This window comes from Xenopus laevis, chromosome 5S (assembly GCF_017654675.1).
Source record: "Xenopus laevis strain J_2021 chromosome 5S, Xenopus_laevis_v10.1, whole genome shotgun sequence".
Classification (NCBI taxonomy): domain Eukaryota; kingdom Metazoa; phylum Chordata; class Amphibia; order Anura; family Pipidae; genus Xenopus; species Xenopus laevis.
Window position 1 is genome coordinate 114,128,346 of NC_054380.1, and position 25,039 is coordinate 114,153,384.

Here is a 25,039-nt window from a genome sequence, read left to right on the forward strand (position 1 = left end):
TCTTCTGACTCTTTGCAGCTTTCAAATGGGCGTCGCTGACCCCCTTCTAAAAACAAATTCTTTCTAAGGTTACAAATGTATTGTTATTGCTACTTTTTATTACTCATCTTTCTATGCAGGCCTCTCTTATTCATATTCCAGTCTCTTATTCAAATCAATGTATGGTTGCTAGGGGAATTTGCACCCCAGCAACCAGATTGCTTAAAATGCAAATTGAAGAGCTGCTGAATAAAAAGTTAAATGACACCTTAAATAATAAAAAAAGAAAACCAATTGTGAATTGTCTTTGAATATCACTTTCTGCATGATACTACAAGTTAACTCAAATGTGAACCACCCCTTTAATAGAACCATATAAATATACAGGTATTGCATCTGTTATCCAGAATGCTCGGGACCTGGGGTTTTCCAGATAATGGATCTTTCCATTATTAATCTTCATGCCTTAAATCTACTAGAAATTAATTTAAACATGAAATAAACCCAATAGTCTGGTTTTGCTTTGAAAAAGGATTAATTATATCTTAGTTGGGATCAAGTACAAGCTACTGTTTTTTTATTACTGAGAAAAAGGAAATACATTTTTAAAAATGTGGATTATTTGGATAAAATGGAGTCTATGGGAGACATTCCGTAATTCGGAGCTTTCTGGATATTGGGTTTTTGGATCAGGGATCCTATACCTGTACTAGATTTTTATTGTCTGCGTGGAGGAATGCTCTTTTGAGTGCCTGTTTAACTACATTAATGTGCATCACAGGGCTGAGAAAACACTGATGTACAGTTGTACATTAGCGTCTAGCAGAAGAAAGTGATGTCCCCATGGAAATAAGCGTATTCCTTAAATCTCACCATAACTGCATGTCCATTAATGCGCATTTCAGCCTGCTGGTGAGATGAGCTAATGGCTTCCATCAATGTAATTAGTGACTAAAGAGAAGAAATTCAAAGTTGCTCCAAAGCAATTTCACAACATCTCCAAAACAGTTTCTCAAAAGCAGAAGCACTTTGTAGAATGTTAGTTTTTCTTTCTGTTTGAATCATTGGAAACTATTTTTTAATACAATTACTATCTCAGACATGGGCAAGACTTATTTACACTGTGCCATGGAAATGGCCCTTTTCAAACAGCAATAAAATTGCACGCATTATTTTCCTTGCCTCTGTGGTCTTTGAACCTTATACCTGCTTAGTTAGCCATGTAGCCAGACAGAAGCCAACTCCTGGTATTCCAACCTCTAGACCCACAGGCTGTATGGGCAGATACCATACAAGCAGCCATACATTTGTATTGCTTCATTTGTTTGGCCAACACTCCCGAAGGATCATATCAGCACAGTTTTGGCTCCTCTTCACTTCTTTACAGGCGACCAATGGAAACTTCCCATTGGGTTTGATAAACCCTCAAACCCCTGCTCAGATGGTCAGGCAGTCTGGTCCAAATTGGCCATACTATGAGGCCATCCTGGGCATATATAATCAGCTTTAACCAATAAATGTCACCAGTGTTTAAACCTCTTGTTCCTTCTGTGCTGTCTTTAACCCATATATTCACAGAACAATATAAAGCTATAAACCTATAAAAATTATTCTACACAGAATGAAACCCTATTTCATTCTTAGCTTAGGTTCCGACGTGCTGCTGTCTTAAAAAGTTGTTCAGGGTGGTAAATTGTTTCCAAAAAGGACCACTGGCTTGGGAATAAATTTAGCAATTTAATTCACTGAGTTTGCCTTATGTTTTGACACCCTCAGTGAATTATGGTTTCCTTGTTCCCATACACACATATTACACATTGCTGTGGCCTGACACATGATTTATCAGACCTGGTTGCTTTTCTGCTGGAATTTTGAATAAAATTGTATATTGTGGGTAAAACAAATGTGCCAGTTTTTGCACTTGGCAAATGGCACAAAAGAATAGGGGCAAGAGACCTAGGAGTGGCAAGGGATAAGTGGGGTCCTTCTATGGTGTACAATTTAAATATATATTTGCAAATAAGATTATTAAAAATAATTTTAATAAAAAGAGTGGTGGAAACACTTTGCCTATTTGCTAAAATACAAAGTTTCTCCTTGTCTAACTACGCCAGTTCACATTAATAGGTCAGGCGTATTTTCACAGCGACATTACAAGCATAGTTAGACAACATTTTGCTTCTTTAAACTGGAACTTTGGCTTTTATAGTTAGTGGCGGTAACTCATACAACAGGCAGCCTTAGTAGCTGCTATATGAGTGATCATGAGGCGTGGTGTACTGCTGAGGGTGCATGCCTCTCACACCCTCTATAACTGGGGGCCTAGAATTTTCATTGCTCTTGATCCCATCTCCCTAATGCAGTTGAGCTCTCTACACTAGAGACACAATGAAAATGTAATATAAGCTTCAGCATACTGAAATAAAAAACTTTCTAAATACAATCAATTAAAAATTGCTGAAATAATCAAGTTTATCTTCACTTTTCCTCTCCCAGCATCTGTTTCTCCTCATTCTCTCTTCATTCAGGAGTTGGGTGTCAGATGAGTGATCCAATAATTCTTATAGGGGGGCTCCTTTTGCCTAGAAAATGTATTAGAGCTCAGTCTGTTAAAATCACCAGACACCAAGTCTCTCTACATGTAGGATTTGTGCAAAAGGCAGTTATTTTCTTAGATTTTGTTTGTACTGGAATCAGTTATTTGAGTGAGCTCCAATTCAGCTGCCAGGAAAGGAAGCCCCCCTATAAGATATATTGGATCATTCATCTGACACCCAACTGCTGCATGAAGACAGAATGAAGAGAAACAGATGCTGAGGAAGGAATAGTGAAGATAAACTTGATTATTTCAGAAACGGTACAGAATATTTAATTGATTTTATTTAGAAAGTTTCTTACTTCAGTATGAGGAAGCTTACATTCATTTTTTTTTCATTTTTGCAATAGTTCCCCTTTAAGCATGGCAGTGGGAAGACTGGCTTAAATGGCACAGGGTGCACAATCACTCCTGCATGCTCACTGTGACATCAAACTCCTGCCTTCACTTAGTGCTTAAAGGGGAACTAAAGATTTACTGAAGAAGTAGCTAGATATGTTGTACATTATGTTTTGTGCTTCTGTACCAGCCCAAGGCAACCACAGTCCTTTAGCAGTAAAGATCTGTGTCTCCAAAGATGTCCCAGTAGCTCCCCATCTTCTTTTCTGCTGATTCACTGCACATGCTCTGTGCTGCTGTCAGTTACTGAGCTTAGGGGCCCACTCACAATATACAGTACACATAGAATATAAATGTCACAATATAAGGCTGATTAGTAATTAATACAGATAATTACTACCAGTGACCAGAAACCAGTGCAATTAGCAATCAGCCCTGTAGAATCAGTTTATATTACAGGGCAACCTCATTTTCTGCTTGATAATTTGCAACGACCCCTAAACTTAGTTTCTCAACAGCTGCTCAGAGCCCACTGAGCATGTGAGTGTCGCAGACACTTTCCAAGATGGTGACCCCCTGTGACAAGTTTGAAGTCCTGGATCATTGCTGCTATTGACAAGCTGAAACTTTAGGCTGGTGCAATAAGTTCAGTATATAGAATATGGCATTTTTAGCCATATTCATTTTTAGGACTTAGTTCTCCTCTAATGAATATGATGTTTCATTGCTGTAGTATAGTATAAACTGTAACTTTATTATTCAGCATTCCTGAGGAACATTTGCAAGCAATCCGTGATTACTTCAGCCTTCACATCGTCAGTGACTGTGAAATGGTACGCAGTGGATCTCAGAACCTGCCGCAGTTTAAGAAGCTTCTAATGACACTTTGCACAGGGCTACACAGGTAATAAAATTTGCCATATTCACAGATGCTGCAGGTGATTCCGTCCCTTTATAGGTTTGATACATGACCAGTATTTTGATGGCACAGCCATATGATCAGCATTATAAACTAAACTATACATTGTTAATTCATGCCAAGATTTGGTCGGCCAGTTGATTAAATCCTGCCATGGATTGTCAGCCCAAACAAAGGGTGTAACAAAATGAGGTCTCCCGTGGATATGGCCAGTCCTGTCATTTATGCCACAAGTTGGCCTGCTGGGAATTCTTTAGTGTCAAACAGTTTATGGCCACATTTACAGTATATTCCAAATAACATGGTGAGCATGATGAACTTTGACATTTTGTTATGGTGGGTTCTACTCACTTACTACAAAGCTCAGCTTGTCAGGACCAATTTAATATATGGAAAAAGGGGCATTTGCCTAGTGCAGGGGTGTCCAAAAGCAGGGTTGGACTGGGGGGCCACCAGGGCTGCTGTCTTAGGGCCCCCCTCCAGTCCCCCTGCTCCTTGCGTCCTTCTTTTTTTTGCCGTGCCTGTCCGTCTTTCCTCGTTTGCTTACAGCTTTTTTATATTGCCGATGATTCAGGGAGTGGGTCTGGGCCGGTGGGGCCCACAAGAGCCAGGCCCACCGGGTTTTTTCCCAGTGTTCTGCCAGCCCAGTCCAACCCTGTCCAAAAGGTAGACCGGGATCTACCAGTAGACCTTTAGCTGGTGATCAATCTAAAGACACAGTCAACAGCTTGTCTAAATTACCCTTCTGCTTAATGCTTTTCATTCAGATAATAATTATGTTAACGTGCTTTCATGGATGAAGATCATAATGGGACAACATCACTAAAAGTAGACCTCAGATTAGGGGGCCCATCATTATTCATTTTGTGTACAATTACTTTTCAATTAAGCATCTCTTAGAAATGTCAGATCCGTTGTTTTAATCAGAGGATATATATAACCAATGTCATATTTTAATGAAAAGTATGCAATTTATTTAATTGTGCTACAAAGCATCCAAACCTAGCTCAGGTTTTTTGCACTTATTTATTGTCACATTTTCCCGAAAATTTGCTTTGCAGGAAAAAATCAGGTTTTCAAGATTTTTTGGGATTTTTCATCCAATTTTCATGATTATTTCAAATTTTTCACTAAAAAACTAAAATTTTCGCCCAAAAACTTCGGGGTGTAGCACGAAACCCAGCTCACATCAAAAAATCATTGGGACTTCTCCAATATGCCACCTCGACAGGTCTGAGCAGCCGGACTTTCAGATTCTGACTTTTCTATCCTCTAGGTTTAATAAATTCAGAAAAATGTATGATTTTTTAAAAGTCCGATTTTATTAAAAAAAATCACAAATTTTTCATGACTTTTGCATGCGGAGTTTAGTAAATAACCCCCAAATGCAGCAGCATTCAAAATAAATCAGTAGGTCTTAGATCATGGGAGGAAACATTGGTAGAAAACTATGCCAACCTAAATTGAGCAAAAAAATTGTGCCCTGACCACAGAGATGCACTGGATATTCTAACTGACAGACCTAATATATACAACCCTTCCCAGCATTTAGGCTGTAGAGTATGGTAGGACAATATTTGAACAGATTTGTGGGGCTGAGGAGAAAATGAGAGATTGGGTGGACCCATCTGTGGCATCTCTGCCCTAGGCCCACCATTGTTTTTGCCCCTGAGTTTGTAATGTATTTGCACAGTTTGGCTTGTAAACTGCTGTCTAGTCTGCAGGGGGGTTCCTATTGCCTAAAGATGTATTAGTGCTCAATCTTTTAAATCCAGTCCTGTCTCTCTACATGCAAGATATGTCTGTTTTATTAAAGGATAAGTAAACTTTTAAAATAAGTGAATGCAAAATTGATGAAGGGCTATTCTAAGCACTTTTGCAAACTACATTTGTTATTTATTCTTTTTCATTTCCAAAATATTAAAGGGGTTGTTCCCCTTCCAAACATTTTTTTCAGTTCAATTGTTTTCAGGTTGTTCCCCAGAAATAAAGACTTTTTTCAATTGCTTTCCATTTTTTTTTTTGATCGTTTTTCCAAAATTTTAATTTATAGTTTAATATCCCTGTGTCTGGCAGCTCAGTAATTCAGGCGCAGACTCTAAACTGTTACAATTTTGCAACATTTAGTTGATACATTTTTCAGCAGCATCTGTGGAGTATCAGCAACTATTATATCAATTCTTTTCAATAGTTTTTTATTGATTTTCCAAGAAAAGAAAAAGGTTATACAATCAAGCAGTGTCGTCAGGTATTTTCAAACAGAGGAAAACAGAGAAGAGAGAAAGATAATGAAACGAGCTCATCCTCCCCCCCTCCAGACACTCTGTCAGAAGTGGGAAAGAGACGAGCTACAACAATGATAGTACTAACTTTAGATGACATGGTACAGTTGACGTATGCTTAACTGTATATGTGAAGCAGAGATGTTGGCGACTTCAGCGGGGTCCCTTGACTATGTAGAATATCTTGATGAGATGGATTCATTTTCGTTGGCTCACGGCTCAGGAAAAAACCAATGCTTATCCAAACAATAGTATCAAGTGCCCATTACCTCAGGTCACGTCAGGTACTGTCTAATGATTATAAACACTTTACATTCAGAGGGGATTACCAGAGAATAGAAGGGGTTTCTGCCAATGGAAAGGAATATCTGTACCATGGTTCCCAGATTTCCTTGAATTTTTGATATTTGTCCACAAGTATGCTAGTTAACCTTTCATTGACCATGATCCAAATTAGTTTCTCTTTAAAATGCAGTATTGGGATCTGAGACGATTTCCAATGTTTGGCTATTGTAATTTTCGCAGCAAGGAACATAAAAGTAATTAGGGACTTTGTATTACTATGAACATTGGAGATCTTCTGGTTCAATAAAGCCTGAATCGGATCTTTCTTAAGATTAACCCGTGTCACTGAATATATAATAGTATAGATCCGAATCCAGAATCTATGAACATGAGGGCAGGTCCACCAAATATGCATGACGGTCCCACTCTGACCACAGCCCCTAAAACAATCCTGGCTAAGTTGAGGATTAATTTTATGTAAACGAGTCGGGACCATGTACCATCGAGTAAGGACTTTATAGGCAGTTTCTAGTAACGAGACATTTCTGGAACAGTGGGCTGTAGTTTCCCAAATCTTGTCCCAGGTTTCCTTGTCAATGGTAACATTGAGATCTTTATCCCAAGCTGTCGTATATGACAAGGGGACCTGGGAGTCCATATCTAGCAGGAGACGATATAGATAGGAAATCAATCCTCGTGAGTATGGATATTTAATACAGGCATTTTCAAAGTAGGTAGTAGTCAAGGATATTTTTTCTTTGTTGTGCGAATGGAGAAAATGGCATATCTGCCGGTATCTGAACTGTTCAGACAATGGGAAATGGAAAGATTCCTGTATAGAGGACCAACTTTTGAGTCCCGAGATGGAATAGAAATGATATATATATCGGAAGCCGTTGGATGACCACCTGTGGAATGGTTTAGCCGATAAGCCAGGGGGGAAGGATGGATTCCCCAATATAGGGGCTGCTGGGAGTGTAGATGAAATAAGTTTAGCTGGATGTTTATATCTGTCCCAAACTTTGAGGGAGTGGGCCAAGGAAGGGTCAATGGCGTCAGGACGTAATACAGGGGGACACCATACCAACGCCTGTGGGGTGACCGGGTTTAATTGATGTTTCAACATTGTAGCCCATTTGGGTGGTATGGTAGCATGCATATGGATAAGTGGCACCAGTTGAGCTGCTGCATAATAATAGCGCAGATTGGGGACATTTAGGCCTCCTTGAGTTTTGGGGCTGTACATGGTTCGTCGAGGAATCCTGGGGTGTTTGTCTGCCCAGATAAATTGGAAAACCTTCCTTTGTATAGTTCGAAGGACATTTTCTGGTACGGGAACGGGTAGTGCCCTAAAGTAGTAGAGAATTTTAGGTAAAAGTGTCATTTTAAATGCCTGGATCCGACCGAACCATGAGAGGTCCATTTTCGACCATCTTTGTAAGGTTTCCTCTGTCATTGTCCATAATCTAGGGTAGTTCTGGCGATACAACCTGCTGGTGTCTCGAGGGATATCTACTCCTAGGTAATGGATGGCTACGTCTTGCCATTTGAAATCGAAGTTAAGCTGTAGTAACTTAACTGTATGATGGGGTAATGAGATATTAAGGGCCTCTGATTTAGTATGGTTTATTGTGAGTCCGGAAATCTTCCCAAATGTGTCTAATAAATGGATTAAGTTGGGTAAGGAAGTAAGAGGTCTTGTTATGGTCATTAGAATGTCGTCGGCATATAGACCCAATTTATGAGTATGATCTTGTTGAGAGATCCCTGAGATATTTTTGTCTTGTCGGATGAGTTCCGCCAAGGGCTCTATGGCCAAAATGAATAGTATAGGGGATAGAGGGCACCCCTGTCTCGTCCCTCGCTCGATGTGAATGGGTTCAGCTGTGTACGACCCCCATTTGGGGATTGCCTTGGGGGAATGGTACAGAGTCTGTATAATCTTAATGAAGTAGGGTCCGATGCCCCATTTATTTAGTATAAAATACAAATAGTCCCACGAAATAGAGTCGAAGGCCTTATGTATGTCTATAGATAGTAGCATCCCCTGTTGGTTAGTTTTATGTAATATATCTATGAGCTGTAGGGTTTTCCTAATGTTGTCTGTGGCTTGTCTGTTAGGGGTAAATCCCGTTTGATCTGGTTCGATCAGATCAGGGAGGAGCCTGTTAAGCCTGTCTGCTAGAATTTTTGTAAGGAGTTTGATGTCGATATTCATAACCGAAATGGGTCGGTAATTTGAGCAATCTAAATGATCTTTTCTTGGTTTGGGGATAAATGAAAGCTGAGCTTTCAGCGACTCTTCGTTACAGGATTCCCCTGATCTGATCGAATTGAACATTTCGGTGAGGTGTGGACTTAGTAAGGTTGTCAGTTTCTTATAGTATAGGCCAGTGAAGCCATCTGGTCCGGGGGATTTAGCTATCTTTAAATTTTTGATGGCTTTCGAAACCTCTTCATTCGTGATGGGTGAATCAATATGGTCAGATTGGGCTGTTGTTAATTTGGGAAGATTGAGAGAAGTAATGAGACTATTAGCTAATGCAGATGGGAAGGTTGCCGGTTTTGCATATATCTTAGAATAGCAGGCGGAGAATTCCTGCAATATTTTATGGGGATTACTAGTTAAAGTTCCAGTTTTAGTGCGTATCGTGGTGGGCGGCGATTTGTGGATAGTGGGTTGATTAAGTTTCCTGGCCAACATCGTCCCAATCTTATTACTATGGGCATAGAACCTTTGTCTGGTCCATTGTAGTTGTTTTTCTGTAATGTGGGATAAAAAAACATCTAGGTCAGTCCGAGCCTGACGTATAGAGGCTTTAAGGGTGAATGATGGAGAGGATTGGTCTTGTTGAACTAATTGATGTAATTTTAGTTCTAACTCCGTGATTTTCCGTTGGGTTTGCTTTTTCGTGACGGAAGCTAATTTAATTATCTCGCCCCTGATCTATTATATCAATTCTAACAGCTGCCTGTAATGAAACCCAGTGATTCTGCTCAGCAGGGACAAAGAAATGTTTCATCTAAATGTATCCATTTAGAACAGTCCCAGAGAACAGAGATGCTTTTAGAAGGTGAAAAATTGCACTTTACACTTCAATATAAGAAAAACAGTCACACATAGAAAATAGAAAGTAATTGGAAAAAGTCTTTATTTCTGGTGAACTGAATTTGAAACCAACTGAACTGAAAAAAAGTGCTGGAAGGTGAACAACCCCTTTAAAGGATGCATGTACTGTTAATATAAATGCATTTAGTTACAACAGTGCCACCTGCTGGTCAGTTACTGACCATTCTGACCACAAAGTAGTCGAGGGAGTTGTCAGGAGAAAGAAAGAGGCTGCTTTCTGCTTTGATGTTCTCCTGGTTAGGAAAAAAAATAGAAAACCTTTATAAAATCTAAAAATCTATGCAAACCTGACACCTGACTCCTGCATGAAGAAGGAATGAAAATAAACAGATGTAGAGGGGGTGGATAGTGAAGAATAACTTATTTGTTTCAGAAATGGCACCTACTGTAATTTTTCATGTTGTTTAACCCATCATGTACTAATAGTCGAAAGATCCCGGAGTAATGAGGGTGTGCTGGGAGTTGTAGGTACTACTTTGCTGATGGTTAAGCAGAGGTATTCAAAGTGAAAAAAAATGAATACCTTTTCTCAGTACACCCTAATTTCTGTTTCATTTCTATAGAGAGCTGTCACGAACATTGCCAACCTTGGAGTCCTTGCAGACCGCCTTTGAACCCCAGCTTTCTCCTGGATTGAAACAACGTTCTCCTGTAAGTGGTGCCTTTAATTCAGAGCTTTCTGGATAACAGGTTTCAGGATAAGAAATCCTATATGTGTTCTATACTTTTGGGTTCACCTCATTATATCACTGTAAGATATATTCCATCTAGTGATATGCGGGTCGGCCCGACTGAAGCAGGACCTGCAAGTTCACCGCAGGGTGGGGTGGGTTCAGGTCGACTTCCACCAGAGTTTTCTGGGTCACAGACGGCTTCAGGTTAAGTTCGTCCTTCTGCTCTCCCTGCCTGACCTCACACTGACGGCTTCTTCTCTATTTATAGGTGTGCACCTGTACTGCCACTTATAATGTCAAAAATGAGCTGGTTGGGCGCAGACGGGTTAGGGTCGGGTGTGGGTTGACATTTTGATGACCCGCATATCACTAATTCCATCATTCTGGGCTGGAAGAGTTGTCTGGCTAGGGTGCAACCATTTTGAGAAAGTAAGGGGGGTACAGTTGCAGAATATTAAATGCAGTGAGATTGTTAATGTAAGATGATTAGAAGGTACTATTCCACCTTTTCTCACTGTCCACTAATCCATACACAATCTTTTTCTTTTTTTTTTTTTACATTTGTTCACTTCTCCTGTCTTACAGGAAAATTAACTGGTATAATCACTGGCAAAGATGTGGGTGCCAAAATGTTAGGGAACCCCCAATGATTCTAATCGCTTACATTACCTGATACCCTGGTTCCAATTTTTGACAAGAAAGAGAATGGCCCAGGTTATGTTTTTTAGAAGTCCATTGTCGGATTTGGCCTTTTTTAGCAGGATTGGCCGAATCCTTTTGCCTGGCCGAATGGAATCTGAATCCTAATTTTCATATGTTAATTGTGCGCAGGGCGGGATTTCACGTGACTTTTTGTCACAAAACAAGGAAGTAAACCAATTTTTTACACGTTTTCCTTTCCCGCCCCTAATTTGCATATGCAAATTAGGATTTGGATTCCGTATTCGGCCGAATCTTCCACAAAGGATTCGGGAATTATGCCGAATCCAAAATAGTGGATTCGGTGCATCCCTAGTGTCAATGCCAATGTATGTGTGTGTCTGTGTGTAAAATTAACTGTTAGTGTTAATGTGTATAAGGGCAACTGTGTGTAAAAGGTCTGACAGACTATGTGACTTATAGAGACTATAATGAACCTGTGTATAACTGTGTAACTACATTCATTATTGAATCTTATAGGTACAGGTTGGCTTTGGGTTTTGCCTACAACCATTCTCCCAGTGCATTTGCCACAAAGCACATTAACCTCCACAGTTCCTTGTCCTGCTGCTCCATTGTATCCCCCGCCTATCCATGTCCTCACTCCATTCACTGTCCTCTTTTACCCTTTCCCTCCTCATTCTGCTGAGTTACCCCCACACTCACCTCTCCGTCACTAATAATCCTCTGCCTCACTCTATATATCTGTATAGAATTATCTATAATATTAATTCTGTATCAACCTCATTGTTTCTTTTTTGATCTCTCTTATCTTTTAACCCTTCTGCCACTCTGGGAACAAAGCAGCTTTCCCATAGACTGAAATATAATGTTTAAACATAGATTCTATGCTAGTAACATTTTGTGGTGCACAACCAGGACCACTTACAAGGGGCAGAAAAAGCCACCTGTTGTAACTTTCAGAGCCAAATTTCTGGGTTTAAACCCGGAAATTTGACTCCGACAGTGTAAGGGGGGCAATTGTATTCAATGCACTAGCGATGCTACCCCCTTTTGACTCGCTCTGACGGGGGGCGGCCTCAGGCAGCAGCAGCCCCGATATCGGCGCTGTGCGTAACCTTCTCCTGCTGTTGTTACTCTATTTTATGTACAGTAGAACTCCCATTTTACATTTTTAAGGGGGCCAAAAAAATGGTGTAAAGTAGTGTCAGACTCGGATGCCAGGGGCCCACCAGAAAGCCTTAGATTAGACCATGGGTCTACTTTTAAAACGATTTCTCCTCTTTCTCTCCTCACTCAACCTCTATTCTCCAAATCTCTTTTCTTTTTATTCAATAATCTATAATTCTATCTATTAAGCCTCTTTGCTCCCATACAGAAGTAGGTAATGACAATGGAACAGGCCAAATGGTGAGAAGCAGGAGGGCCCACTGACACTTGGTCCCAATGGGAGTTTTCCTGGTCTTTCGGTGGGCCAGTCCAACACTGGTGTAAAGTCAGGGAAATGTATTATGCATTTTATATGGGTGGAACCACAAAAAATGGTATAACATGAGTTTGTGTCACTAATAGAATGGCAATGCTATACATGTGCAACAGTTTTTTTATATATTTATAGAAAACCAAAATATGGGTACCAGTAATGTGTGTAATGTATTTTCTTCCCTGCCCCCCCCCTTAGAAAATTTTCTGCTTACGGCCATGTGCGTTACACAGTCCTGATTGACATCAGTTATCTGGCTTGGTGCATTGGGTGCATTTTCGGCAGATGTTTGGCTGCAATTATGCTGGAATTATGGGAAAAACTTGAGGCACACATTCAGATATTATATTTAGAAGTTCCTTTTATAATTAGTTATACTGCAGGGCTCTTACCAATGCCTTCTTTGTCCTGAGTTAGCAGTGGCCTTCAAATAAGCTACAGGAACTCTACATTTTAACAAAGGGACTAAAATATTCAACCTACGATACTGAGAGATGTGTTTTTTGATTTTCATACATTCCTTAGTCATGAATACTATACCAGTAAGTGAAAATGCTGTTGCCTATGGTTTTTAATTGTGTCCCAAGAGCTTTGCATTGACAGATTGATTTATTAACCCAGTAGGAGTATTATTTACCCATATATGTTTCATTTATGTATAATTTACCCAATATGTTTAATTGACCTTCCCAGATCATCTCACTCTTTTCTAATTAAAATGTTTGTTGTTTAACAGCTGCCTGGAGATTCTGCCACAAATAATATGGTCAATAAACTTACTAATCTCACCTCCATGGTCTCCAGCCTGGAAGAAAAGGTAGAATATTGTATAATGTTTAAACACTAAGATTATGCACATGTAAATTGCTCTAAATATTGCAATTATATCACTGCCATTGTTCCTTGATTCCTTTTCTAGGTAAAAACAGTGTTAATGGAAGGTGCTGCGGTGAAACATCGGCGGTCTCTAATCCCTCCAATAATATTCGAGGTATCTTGTATTTTCGTCTAAAAAAATTAAAATCCCCAGTTGAAAGAGATATTAAAAAGGCAGTGTTCCTTAATATGCCAGCTTTTATCAGATATATTGTTCAGAAGTATAGTTTCCCTTTTAAAGGAGACATATAGGATAAATGAAAACCCCCTAATTTTGTAGGCAATTGTGAGTAATATATGGTGTTGCTTTTACATGGTGCTAAAAATGAATATTATCTTTAAAAATAGCCCATTTATTGGAGCTTCCTATAGATGTTCTCTGGTCCCTGTCTGTGTTTCAAATGAGGGGTGGGCATGTCCTAACAGTCCCTGCCAGAAGCACAGTAGGAGGGAGACAACCAATCACAGCCCTGCACATAAGCAAAGACAGGATTCAGTTCCCTATCAGGTCCTGCTAGCTGCTGATTGGTTCTTGTCCTACAGTGCAGTGAGCTGAGAGCCGCCGATTCCCCTGCACAGCCTGGGAATTCAGGGAACAGGAAATGGAAGGGAGGGAGGGATTATTAGGGTTTTTGCAGAAATATTCAATAAATCAGCCTGAAACACTACTTTTTAATGAACAATTCTACATCTAAATGAGTATAATGTACTGGTACATTCTTATTTTTTACACAATATGTCTCCTTGAAGAGATCATTTTTATGTAAAAAATCTCCAATCAACAGTACAGGTATGGGACCTATTATCCAGAATGCTTGGGACCTGGGAGTTTCCGGATAAGGGATCTTTCCATTTTTCGGATCTTTATACCTACCAGAAAATCCTAAATAGATAGGCTGGTTCTGCTTTCAATAAGGATTAATTATATATTTTAGTTGGGATCAAGTAGAATTTAAAGTTTTATTATTACAGAGAAAAAGAAAATCATTTTGAAAAATGTGGATTATTTAATTATAATGGAGACAGCCTTTCCGTAATTCGGAGCTTTCTGGATAACGGCTTTCTGGATAACAGATCCAATACCTGTACTTGTGTTTTGGGCACTGTGTTTTCCATAGATTGCTTTGGCAGATGGGGGCATTTTAACTGTTGCTGTTTTCTGCCAGAGACATGATACAGGTATCAAATGGAAAAACTCACAGTTTTGGGTGAACCCCAAAAAAAGTTAATATGTTATTGGATCTCACTTTGCAAAATTACACTGGTCCCTCAAGTACTGAATTTTTATGTCTAACTCTCCTTAATGAGAGAACCTGCTGACCCTGTCCTACCTACTGCCAGAATGGCTAATGTTCCTCCTCCTCTTCTTCTCTCTCCCAGCCAGGTTGCAACCTTATCTCCCACAAGTAGCAGACCATTCATCAGTAACTTGAATATTACATCCCATGTCCAAAATTGCAGTTCCTTAGATTAAAGGTGGTCAACTAAAGTAGAGGGGGCCCAGTCAGCCTTTTATACACATTGGCTTATAAAAATAAAAACAAATAACGTGATGTCCCTTTATTGTGCAGGTGAAAGCCGATTCTATAGGTATCTCTCCGAAAACACACTTGAAGGTCGATGTTGAAACTGGGAAACTAATCATCAAAAAGTCAAAAGATGGTCCAGATGATAAATTCTATCCAAGCAAAAAAAGTAAGTTTGGATTTTATGGTTCAGTGTGCACCTTTTTCTGAAAAAAAAAATAACATATTCATAACATTAGCAGCAAGCATCAAGTTGCTACCCTATCCCCCAGGAGTGTTTGTACTGCATTATAAACAGGCAACTCCATCCATCGTTTTATAATGTACAGCTGCTCTGACCAAACCCCTTGCTCTGCCTTTACAGAATATAAATAATGGTGTCTTCCCAAAAACAGGTAATTTCATCCTTAAAAGAGGAGCATTGTGGGACCCTCACCCCTTGAACACTCCTAAAGAGATCCTGATGTCAAAATGCCGGGCTGCATAGCAAGATTGGTGGCTGCCATGTCTATTCACATTACTTCTTGTTTCCAGCTCCCTGGCACTGATCTACCAATGTGGACAAGAAGTGATTGGGTCAGACACTGCGTCTCCACTAGACAGCTCTTCTTTTTGACAAAAATGGGTTGCTGGATAAAATGAAAGGGCTATTTAATATCAGCTAAGAATTGCTAATGTTTTGTAGTTTCCAAAACATCTGGATAAAGTGTTTTCTTATGATGGCGGGCAAATTGGCCTAGATGAAGCAATGTGACTAATGCAGGACCTCACGCTAGACCCTTTCCTTGTGCTCAATTTGTTGTGTTATATGTGGTAAAGCTCCTTTCAATAGAATAGCATTTCATTCATGTATTCCATTCTCAGTTCTGCAGTTAATAAAGTCTCAGAAGTTCCCTAATAAACTGGTTATAGTGCTGGAAACAGAGAAGGAAAAGACTCAGCGCAAGGAATATGTCTTTGCTGACTCAACGGTAGGCCATTGTTTGAATGTTATTTGTGAAGCTTGAGTCCTGCTGATCAGCTCTTTACCAGCAAGTGAAGTGTTAAATATGCCCTTCCCAACACTTAAAAACTGCTGTACAAATATCTCACTTTTCTTTGAGCCGGTGTAGGTAATTCTAGGAATCATCTTTCGTAACCATTAAGGTGTGATACCCTTGGCTCAGAAATAATCTTTCAATAAAGTAATGAAAATTGTACTGCTATATATGTGTTGTAGCAATACAATAAAGTACAGTACAATTAAAAAATCAGTGGCTATTGGAGCTTTTAAAATAGGGTTGTCCATTCATTATTTTACCACTGTGGAACTGACGAAGGAAGCATTTGGGCTCTTATCTTATCATAATGCCACCCAAATCTGTGCCCAAATATGAGTTGTGCCTCAACCACAAACCAGAAATAACTAATCGCTGTATAACATAGAAATGCTGTTCTTTTTGGTTAGAAGAATTGAATATTCAGTTCCTTCTGCCATAATAAAAATGTGCCCAAAAGCCTGCAAGCAATCTCTATTTTTATGGTTCTCTTTCACAACAGAAACGGGAAGGGTTCTGCCAACTTCTCCAGCAAATGAAGAACAAACACTCAGGACAGCCAGAACCAGACATGCTAAGTGTATTCATAGGAACATGGAACATGGGTAGGTAAACGCTGTTCTCTTATACTACTGTTAGAATCCTCTGCACCTCATAGTTAGAAACCTCTGCATCCCATAATTCATTTAGCGCTGGGCTTGTTTCACAGGTGATGCTCCACCACCAAAGAATATTACTCCATGGTTCCTGTGCAAAGGCCAAGGGAAAACTAAGGATGACACCGCAGATTACATAGAACATGATATCTATGTGATTGGAACACAAGAGGATCCACTAAGTGAGAAAGAATGGACGGATAAACTTATTAATTCTCTCAGTGAAATTACATCAGTTGAATACAAAGTGGTAATACTCTTATTCAGTAGATTGTGTGCAATGTAAATCATCAGTGGTTCACCTTTAAGTTTACTTTTAGTATGTTATAGAATATATGTTTTTTTTTTAATTATCTGCCTTCTTCTTCTGACTATTTCCAGCTTTCAAATGGGGGTCACTGACTCCATCTAAAAACAAATGCTCTGTAAGGCTACAGATGTATTGTCATTGCTTCTTTTTAATACTCATCTTTCTATTCTGGCCTCTCCTATTAATATTCCAGTCTCTCATTCACATCATTGCATGGTCGCTAGGGTTATTTGGGCCCTAACCAAGAGATTGCTAAAATTGCAAACTGGAGAACTGCTGAATAAAAAAAAGCTAAATTACTCAAAAAAGCACAGGTACAAACTAAAAACCATTTGCAAACTGTCTCAGAATATCACTCTCTACATCATAAAAGTTAATATAAAGGTGGACAACCTCTGGTGTTTCTCAATAAGTATCAGTGTGCAGATATGACATTGTATGTATTAAGCCCACAACAAAGGGAGAGTGCATTTGAATGTTAGCCTTGTGACAGTATAGTCTACAGAGCTAGAGAGAGATAAAGAAGTCTCAACTGCCTCCCGTTGATTTTTGTGTATTTTCAGGTCAAACTCTACCCAATGTGCACAGTGACAGGCGGTTGGCTGTTAATGTTTGACTGCACATAACATGCTGTGTTAAGATTAAGCGTTTTTCCCATACATGGCAGTGTGACTTTAGCCTAACCATATCAAGGCTTTACCAATTTAAGGTGTCCATACATGGGCCAACACAAACTGTTGATTCCAAGGCTATAGGCACACACTTCAGCCTATCGGAATCAAATCAATAGGGATTAATAATCCCGTCGGATCGCGGCCGCATCTGTTCGTTGATGCGGTCCCGCGATCCGACCACCCGTTTGCGAATGCTAGGATCGGATCGTTGGGCCCTAGGGCCCACGATCGGATCAGCCCGATATTGCCCACCTCAAGGATCTCTCCATGTATGGGGACCTTAAGTAGGCAATTTATTGGCCAAATGTCTAGGGCGCTCTGATGGGCCTTCCAAATTTGTCCCAGGGTCCCTTAGTACTTAAAATGGCAACATATTGTATGAAAATGGTTTATTTAGATAAAGCAATGTTTTTCATATGGGCTGTTTAATACAATATATCTTTATAGAGACCAGGGGTATAGTTTTTCCGTAACTGCCTTCACCTTCTCCCACAACTGATTTCAGCTGTATTGTTTTCACTTTTTAGTGGAAATTATTACAAAAGTCGTTTCTAAGCGTTTTTTGTTTTTTTTTAGCAAAATGAGTTTCCAGCACAAGCCCTATATAGTGAACTTGTGGCAAAAATGTTTATGGTGTAATGTTTGAAGCCTTTTCCTTTTTCTGGCCTCATGGGGTTTATGTATCATGGTTTCAGTATAAGTGCCGGAGCATTAAGGAATAACCCAATTGTTACAGTAAACACTTGGATCACAACCATAGCCAGTGCAATGTAAACTTTGAGCATTTTCAGCTCAGTATAAGGCTTAGAGCCTTGTTTCATAATCCATGTATTAAATGGCCACCCACAGCAAGCATCTCTTAGAGTTCCTTCTTTGTGCCTCCTGAATAACATGCACAAAAGCAAGAGGCTGGCAAGAGGACATCCATGTTCTTTCCTTCGGTATGACAGGTGCAAGCAGCATGGAGTTGCAACATGAAGCTATAGTTCCATTAGCACCTGAAAAAAAAAAGGTACATATTTTGCCAGACCATTTCAACTAACTGGTTGGGAACATTGTATTTGACCACAGATTACAATCCAGACCCTGTGGAACATTCGAATTGTTGTCTTGGCAAAGTCAGAACATGCACATCGAATCAGCCATGTGTTTACCAACAGTGTGAAGACTGGGATTGCCAATACACTGGGTGAGACTCCATATTCTTCTTTTATCTCTTCTCTCCACCAAGATTTGTTGTAAATAGTGTCTATACAAAGGCCAAGGGAACCCATTTGATAAATAAGATGTACTGTAATGAAAACAAGCCGTTAACAAAATATGTTACTAGGCTCCATAGTAAATAGTTTTTAGCTGCTGAATCCCCAACTGCTTCCAGTGACCTCAAAGCATGTGCTTATTTTGGAAATCCTTTTATTAGCATAAAAAAACAGATGCACTGCCAAGTAGAACACCTGTAGTCCTGTAGAATTACCATATACTGGCTTGTCAGACCAAGCATGTTAGAGTGTTAGACCTGCAGTTAATGGCGTAGTTCACCTTTAACTTAACTTTTAGTACGTTATAGAATGTACTTAGCGTTTTTCCAATTGCTTTTTAGTTATTTGCCTTCTTCTGCCTCTTCTCAGCTTTTGAAATGCGGTCACTGACCCTGGCAGCTTTGAGGCTACAATTTAATAGTTATTGTTGATTTTTTCATTGCTTATTTCTCTGTAATTTCCGGTCTCTCATTCAGGTTGGTTTGGACCCTAGCAACAAGATAGTTGCTGAAATTCCAAATTGGAAAGCTGCTGAAGAAAAAGTGAAACAATTAAAAATTCCCAAAAAATGTAAAAAGAGCTGACTTGATAGGAACATGTCCATTCCACTACATGAGATTTAAGAATCTAGAGCAGGTAAAATAAAAACAAAAGGAATTAAACAGAGCTGTTTCTCTTATATTTAGGGAATAAAGGTGCAGTTGGTGCCTCTTTCATGTTTAATGGGACATCGTTTGGCTTTATTAACAGTCATCTTACATCTGGAAGTGAAAAGAAGCTCAGGTATGTAGGAACTTTTACATTTACCATTAGGTATTTATAGTTGTTGTGAATGGTATTTTCAAAGAAAGTTATTCCCTGTAAGGTATGTGCAGTATGTATCTGTCTGTTTCTGAAACAGACCTGAGCAATAACCCATAGCAACCACTCAGTGATTAGCATTATGTGTGCTTGCAGCAGTTTTCTAAGAGCATGTGTGGGTGCAAGTATCTTTGTTAATAGCATAACCTGCTTTCATGCTTTTCTCAGCCTGAGCTTACTGCTTTGGGAACTGCTCAGTATTTAAACTGCCAGTATAGGGAATGTGAAACAACATCGCCACCTGCAGGTCATTCGAACTGATTGCCTACAGTTAGCTGTAAATGAAATTCCTGAGAAAAAGAACATCTTGTAATATTGTTCTCTGCAAAAAATGAAGTTAGTGAGCAGAGATCTCGCATTTCTCTTGTCAGTTCTAAGCCGGAAATGTATTTTCAGCTGAATATAACTTGTCAACCAAATTAACCAGCAGGTGCTGTGGTTTCAAATTCATTATATGGGCAGTTTAAAAGCGGCTAATATATTGCAAACTAGAAAAATGCACGTACCTTGCCAAAGTGCTCTCTGAACAATTTCACATTCATTTGTTTACATATCCCTTAATATAATGTATATCGTAATGTAGTTGACTATTTAGAAAGTGTATCTTTTCCAAGAGATGAAGCTTATATTAAATTTGGTATTCATGACATATTCCTGTTATGTGGGTCTTCTAATGTATAGATGCCCTTATATATTTACAGTGTAACACTAATTCATTACTGTTGCCACTGCTTGGAGACTAGAATGAATGTGTAGACGTGTGTGTGCTTTGCTTTCTTCTACATTCTGGACATGTAGAGTGACATTAACATCCTGTGGTTTCTAGGCCAAAGGCATAAGAATCTCATCCTATTCAACCACACACATTGATGTGCCCATCTTTTCTGGCTAGGAGATCTAAACTACTGTTTATGGCTTCCTAACGTATGTCTCCTTGGCTCTCTCGTGCATTTAGGAGGAATCAGAATTACTTTAACATCCTACGGTTTCTGGTGCTGGGGGATAAGAAGCTCAGTCCGTTCAACCTCACACATCGATTTACCCATCTTTTCTGGCTAGGGGATCTAAACTACCGTTTACAACTTCCTAACACCGTAAGTAACTTCAGGAGAGGTTCTGAATTACTCATTTTATCAGCCTTTCTATAGCCAAACAACAAATTATGCAACAAATTTGGCCCTTAGTGATGTATTGCTTAAGTGATATTTATCTAGTGGCAGGCTGTTCATATTTGGACACTTGTCTTTCTTAGGGTAAGGGCACACCTGGCGATTCGGGGATATTTAGTCGCCTGGTGACTTTGGGGTGACTAATCCCCACGAATGGCTTCCCCCTGTCTTGCGCCAGCTATAATGAAAAGTCACCTGCGGCATGACACACGCGGCGCTTTGTTTTCCGAAGTCACCCCATGAGGAAACTTTGGGCAACTTTGAAATATGAAGCGATGCGTGTGCCATGCTGCAGGCGACTTTTTATTATATCGCCGGCGCAAGACAGGGGGAAGCCATATTGCTTATTTTCCCTTCATGGTCCATAACTCCCTCATTGTTGGGTTTCTACTTGCAGAATTAACCTTAACCTCCTTACATTTGCTTGTTTGCTTTTGTTACTCCTCATCTCCCAACTTTTGCTTTTATACCTGTTCCACGCTTAGGGGGTTATTGATTAGAGTCCGAATACCAAAAAATTGAAAAAACTATAAAATCCGGATTGTTTGTGGAAATAAAACTCACATTTTGTCAAGATTTATTATACCCCAAGGATGGGAAAAGTCTGAATCCAAAAATCCGGCATCTCAGATCTGTCGCGTTTGTATATAGTTCAGTGGGAGAGGTACCGGTCCTATTTGGAAGTTTCTGTGGTCTGCGCTGAAATTAGCCCGAAAATCTGACTATTTCAGAATTTTCGGAGAAAATTTCAAAAAAATTGGGGTTTTCGGGGAAATGTCCAAAAAAATTGAGCGATTCGGGAAAAAACCCTGAAAAAATGGTACGATTTAGATTTTAGCTCGATTTTATCGAGTTTGTCCCCGATCCACTTAAATTGTGCTTTTTTATTAATAAATAAGGTCACATCGGGGATTCTAGTTTGGTTGCACTTTTTTTTTTAAAATCTCATTTTAAATAAGGCCCGTAAAGTTTCAATTCCCACATCCGGCCCTTGTAAGCTACTTGATTTTTACATCTGCGACCTGAAGTGCTACTGTGTATTCCTCTTCAGTTCAAATTTATTCATCATCTTTGATACAGTTTTCTGGCATAGATATTCAAATGAGCTGAATGAAAGAGGCATGCACTGTAAAGCTTCATACCTGCACTACCTTATTAAGGGGCAAAAGTGGGAGAAATTTGGTCCTTAGCGATACATTGCTTTGGTGGTATTTATCTTGACAATTGAGTGTTTTATAAAATGGAGACTATTTGAGAAAACGTTTCTAGTTGCGGGCTGTTGGACACTTGTCCTCCTTATCTTCCCTTTAATAGATATTTAAAGCTTAGCGGGATTCTGATGCATTTTGTAAAAAAAAAATGTTTTCCTGTGACAGCAGAAAATTGCATTGAAATCTGTTTTTCAAAAGTCAAACAGATTTTTTTTGTATCTCATTTTGAAATCAGACATGGGGCTAGACATGTTGTTAGTTTCCCAGGTACCTTCAGCCTTGTGACTTGTTTTCTGATAGACTTCAGTCACTCTTTACTGCTGCCCTGCAAGTTGCAGTGATATCACAACCCCAGTAACCCATCAGCAGAACAATGGGAAGCAACCAGATAACAGCTCCCTGACACATGCATTGCTAAAAATGTGGTAGATACCACACCATTATCATTTGGGGGTCGGGAGTCCATATGACTGTTTGCGTAAATCCCTTAACTAGGCCAAAAGGGACCCGCCCCAGTTCCAAAGGCAATCAAACTGCAAAAAAATTTTATATCAAAAAAGATATATGTCCCAAGGCCTCTTAGAGTAAAAACAAGTCATTTATTAATAATCACATTTAAAAAAGTTTTCGATACATACTAACCCCACATATCCCACCTTACGCGTTTCGCACCCTCCGGCGCTTAGTCATAGGTGTGTCTATGACTAAGCGCCAGAGGGTGAGATACCACACCATATCTAGATGAATAGCACTAGTAAAAAAAAATCCAGCTCGGCCAAGTCATGACTCCTTCAGTTACATTGAGTAGGAGAAACACTGGCTTATCTGAAAGCAGTTCCATTGTGAAGTGCTGGCTCTCTCTGAAAGTACATGACTAGGCACAATGAACTGAGATGACTGCTTACACTCCAATATTACAGCTAAAAAAATAATCAATACAAGAATAACATTTTAAATAGTAGAATTCATTACTTACAGTGTACAAAGTGTAATTAGGTAATACAAACTATACCATTTAAAAATAATTTAAGGATCTGTACCAGCCCAAGGCACCCACAACCCTTTAGTAGTGAAGATCTGTGCCTGTGGATATGCCCCCAGTACCTCCCCTAAGTTTCCGAACCAACCCAATAATAAGTAGTAATGAATTCAAATTTGCATTTCATGGCAGCATAGAAATCATTGTATTCTGCATCAGAATGAATTAATAATCAGTACAATCGGCTTCAATAACTTGCATGACTTTCCTCCATTCCTTTGTAAATAGTAGAACCCCATTTTATGTTTTTCAGGGAACCAGAATAATGTAAAATCAAGGAAATGCGTTATGCATAATATATTTTGGTGGGACCACAAAAAAGGTTTAAGGATATGTAAAATGTAGGTTTCACTGTACTAGTTGCTTCCCTTTCTTCTGAATTATAGAAAGTATTATTGTTATTATTTGCACATTGAACAGGAAGCTGAGAACATAATCCAGAAGATTAAACAGCAGCAGTATCAGGAGCTGCTTTCTCATGACCAGCTGAATTTGGAGCGAAGGGAGAGCCTGATATTTTTTCAGTTCCGTAAGTTGACACATCCTATGTCTGACGTGAATTTGGAGCATTGCAGCACCTAAACCTTTTACAATCCAGCTGCGACTCTTCCTACACCATATTTTTAGTAAGTTGTTTATTGTGGGAACCAAATCATTTATAATCTTCGCTTGGTTATAAAGCCACAATACCTTCAGTTATATGGATGAAGTGCTTAGGAATCTGTTCTACGTCTTGGCTAAATCAAGCGTTTATCTAACTGCCAGATGTTTGTAAGTGAAAAGCTAATTACTGATCCTTATTTCAGCACCATAGATAGATAGGTAGACTAAACTGAATCTCCTGCATCTCTAGTTACTCACCATTATGCTATGGATGATTAATGCTAACATAATAGCAGATCACCAAAGTGAGGTCTGAGCCATGATTTAAAGGATTAGAAACACTACGGTAATCAGTCTCCTTCCCGCAGATGAAGAAGAAATCACCTTTCCCCCGACCTACCGCTATGAGAGGGGAAGCCGAGAACGATATTGCTACACCAAACAGAAAGCAACAGGGGTAAGGAAAAAACATTCAGTTACTGATTCTATAAGATGCTGAGATTGATGTAGCACAAACAGCTTGTGTATTACTGGCACAAGTGTCCAGAATTAAAATATGAACATGCAAGTTTTTGTTTCTTTCAGATGAAGTACAATTTACCATCCTGGTGTGACAGGATTCTCTGGAAATCGTATCCACAGATGCATATTTTATGTCAGTCTTATGGTAAGTGCCAGTTTTATTCTTGTAATCTACATTTGGTAGACTAGTGTCCGTTTAGACCTTTTGAGGCTGCAAACCCTTTCTTGCCTCGGCTATAGCAATATATAATTGACCCAGTTTACATCATAAAGCAGCCACATACTCGAAAGTACTTTTTAATACAGCCGGTACTCCTGAGACCCAATTCTAATGTAGCCAGTGCCATAACTATAGCCTCATGGGCTAAGCTGCAAAACATTCTAATGGGCCCCCGTACCCACTTGTATCCACCATTCTCCTTTACCTAAAGGCTATTTAGATGGTGCCACGGTATTCCCTAAGGGAAGCATTTTGGTTGTATAGAACACTTTGGGTCAGATTTACTATAGGGCGAAGTGGCTGTCCCTAGCGGAAATTCCCCAGAAATCCAATTAGCAGGGATATTGGCAATTTACTAACAGGTATAGAGAGAATTTGCTAGAAAAAGAGACCGTCGCTAACGTAATTTCGCACCCTATCGCCAGACGAATTTTCACTCAGTGGAACGATTGTTACTCCGTAAATTAACTAAATTTCGAATTTTACAGAATGTTACCTCTTACCAGTGTCTGACTGGCCCACAGGGATACCAGTTAAAGTCCCGGTGGGCTCAGGTGTCAGTGGGACCTCATGCTGCTAGACATTTGGCCTATTTCAGGGCCATTCCCTATTTGAATGAGAACACAGTGGCTAAATTGATGAAATAATAGATTATGGTATGTAAAGAAAAGAGACTAGGAGAATAGAGGTTGTGAGAAGAGAAAGAATAATAACAGTGAGAGTGAGCCC

At 39.4% G+C, this 25,039-nt stretch overlaps 1 protein-coding gene across 1 annotated transcript in view; it reads left to right on the forward strand.

Annotated features, from left to right (window-relative positions):
* Positions 1-25,039, forward strand: part of inpp5d.S (inositol polyphosphate-5-phosphatase D S homeolog) — a 66,317-nt gene that overhangs the window by 24,063 nt on the left and 17,215 nt on the right. The window contains exons 5-18 of the mRNA XM_018265844.2: positions 3,678-3,818; positions 10,094-10,181; positions 13,084-13,164; positions 13,267-13,338; positions 14,795-14,918; positions 15,614-15,720; positions 16,289-16,391; positions 16,496-16,692; positions 18,498-18,615; positions 19,372-19,468; positions 20,502-20,640; positions 23,386-23,494; positions 23,937-24,025; positions 24,154-24,235. Of these exons, the coding sequence (XP_018121333.1) occupies positions 3,678-3,818; positions 10,094-10,181; positions 13,084-13,164; positions 13,267-13,338; positions 14,795-14,918; positions 15,614-15,720; positions 16,289-16,391; positions 16,496-16,692; positions 18,498-18,615; positions 19,372-19,468; positions 20,502-20,640; positions 23,386-23,494; positions 23,937-24,025; positions 24,154-24,235 (1,547 nt within the window). The remainder of the gene's footprint in view (positions 1-3,677; positions 3,819-10,093; positions 10,182-13,083; positions 13,165-13,266; positions 13,339-14,794; positions 14,919-15,613; positions 15,721-16,288; positions 16,392-16,495; positions 16,693-18,497; positions 18,616-19,371; positions 19,469-20,501; positions 20,641-23,385; positions 23,495-23,936; positions 24,026-24,153; positions 24,236-25,039) is intronic.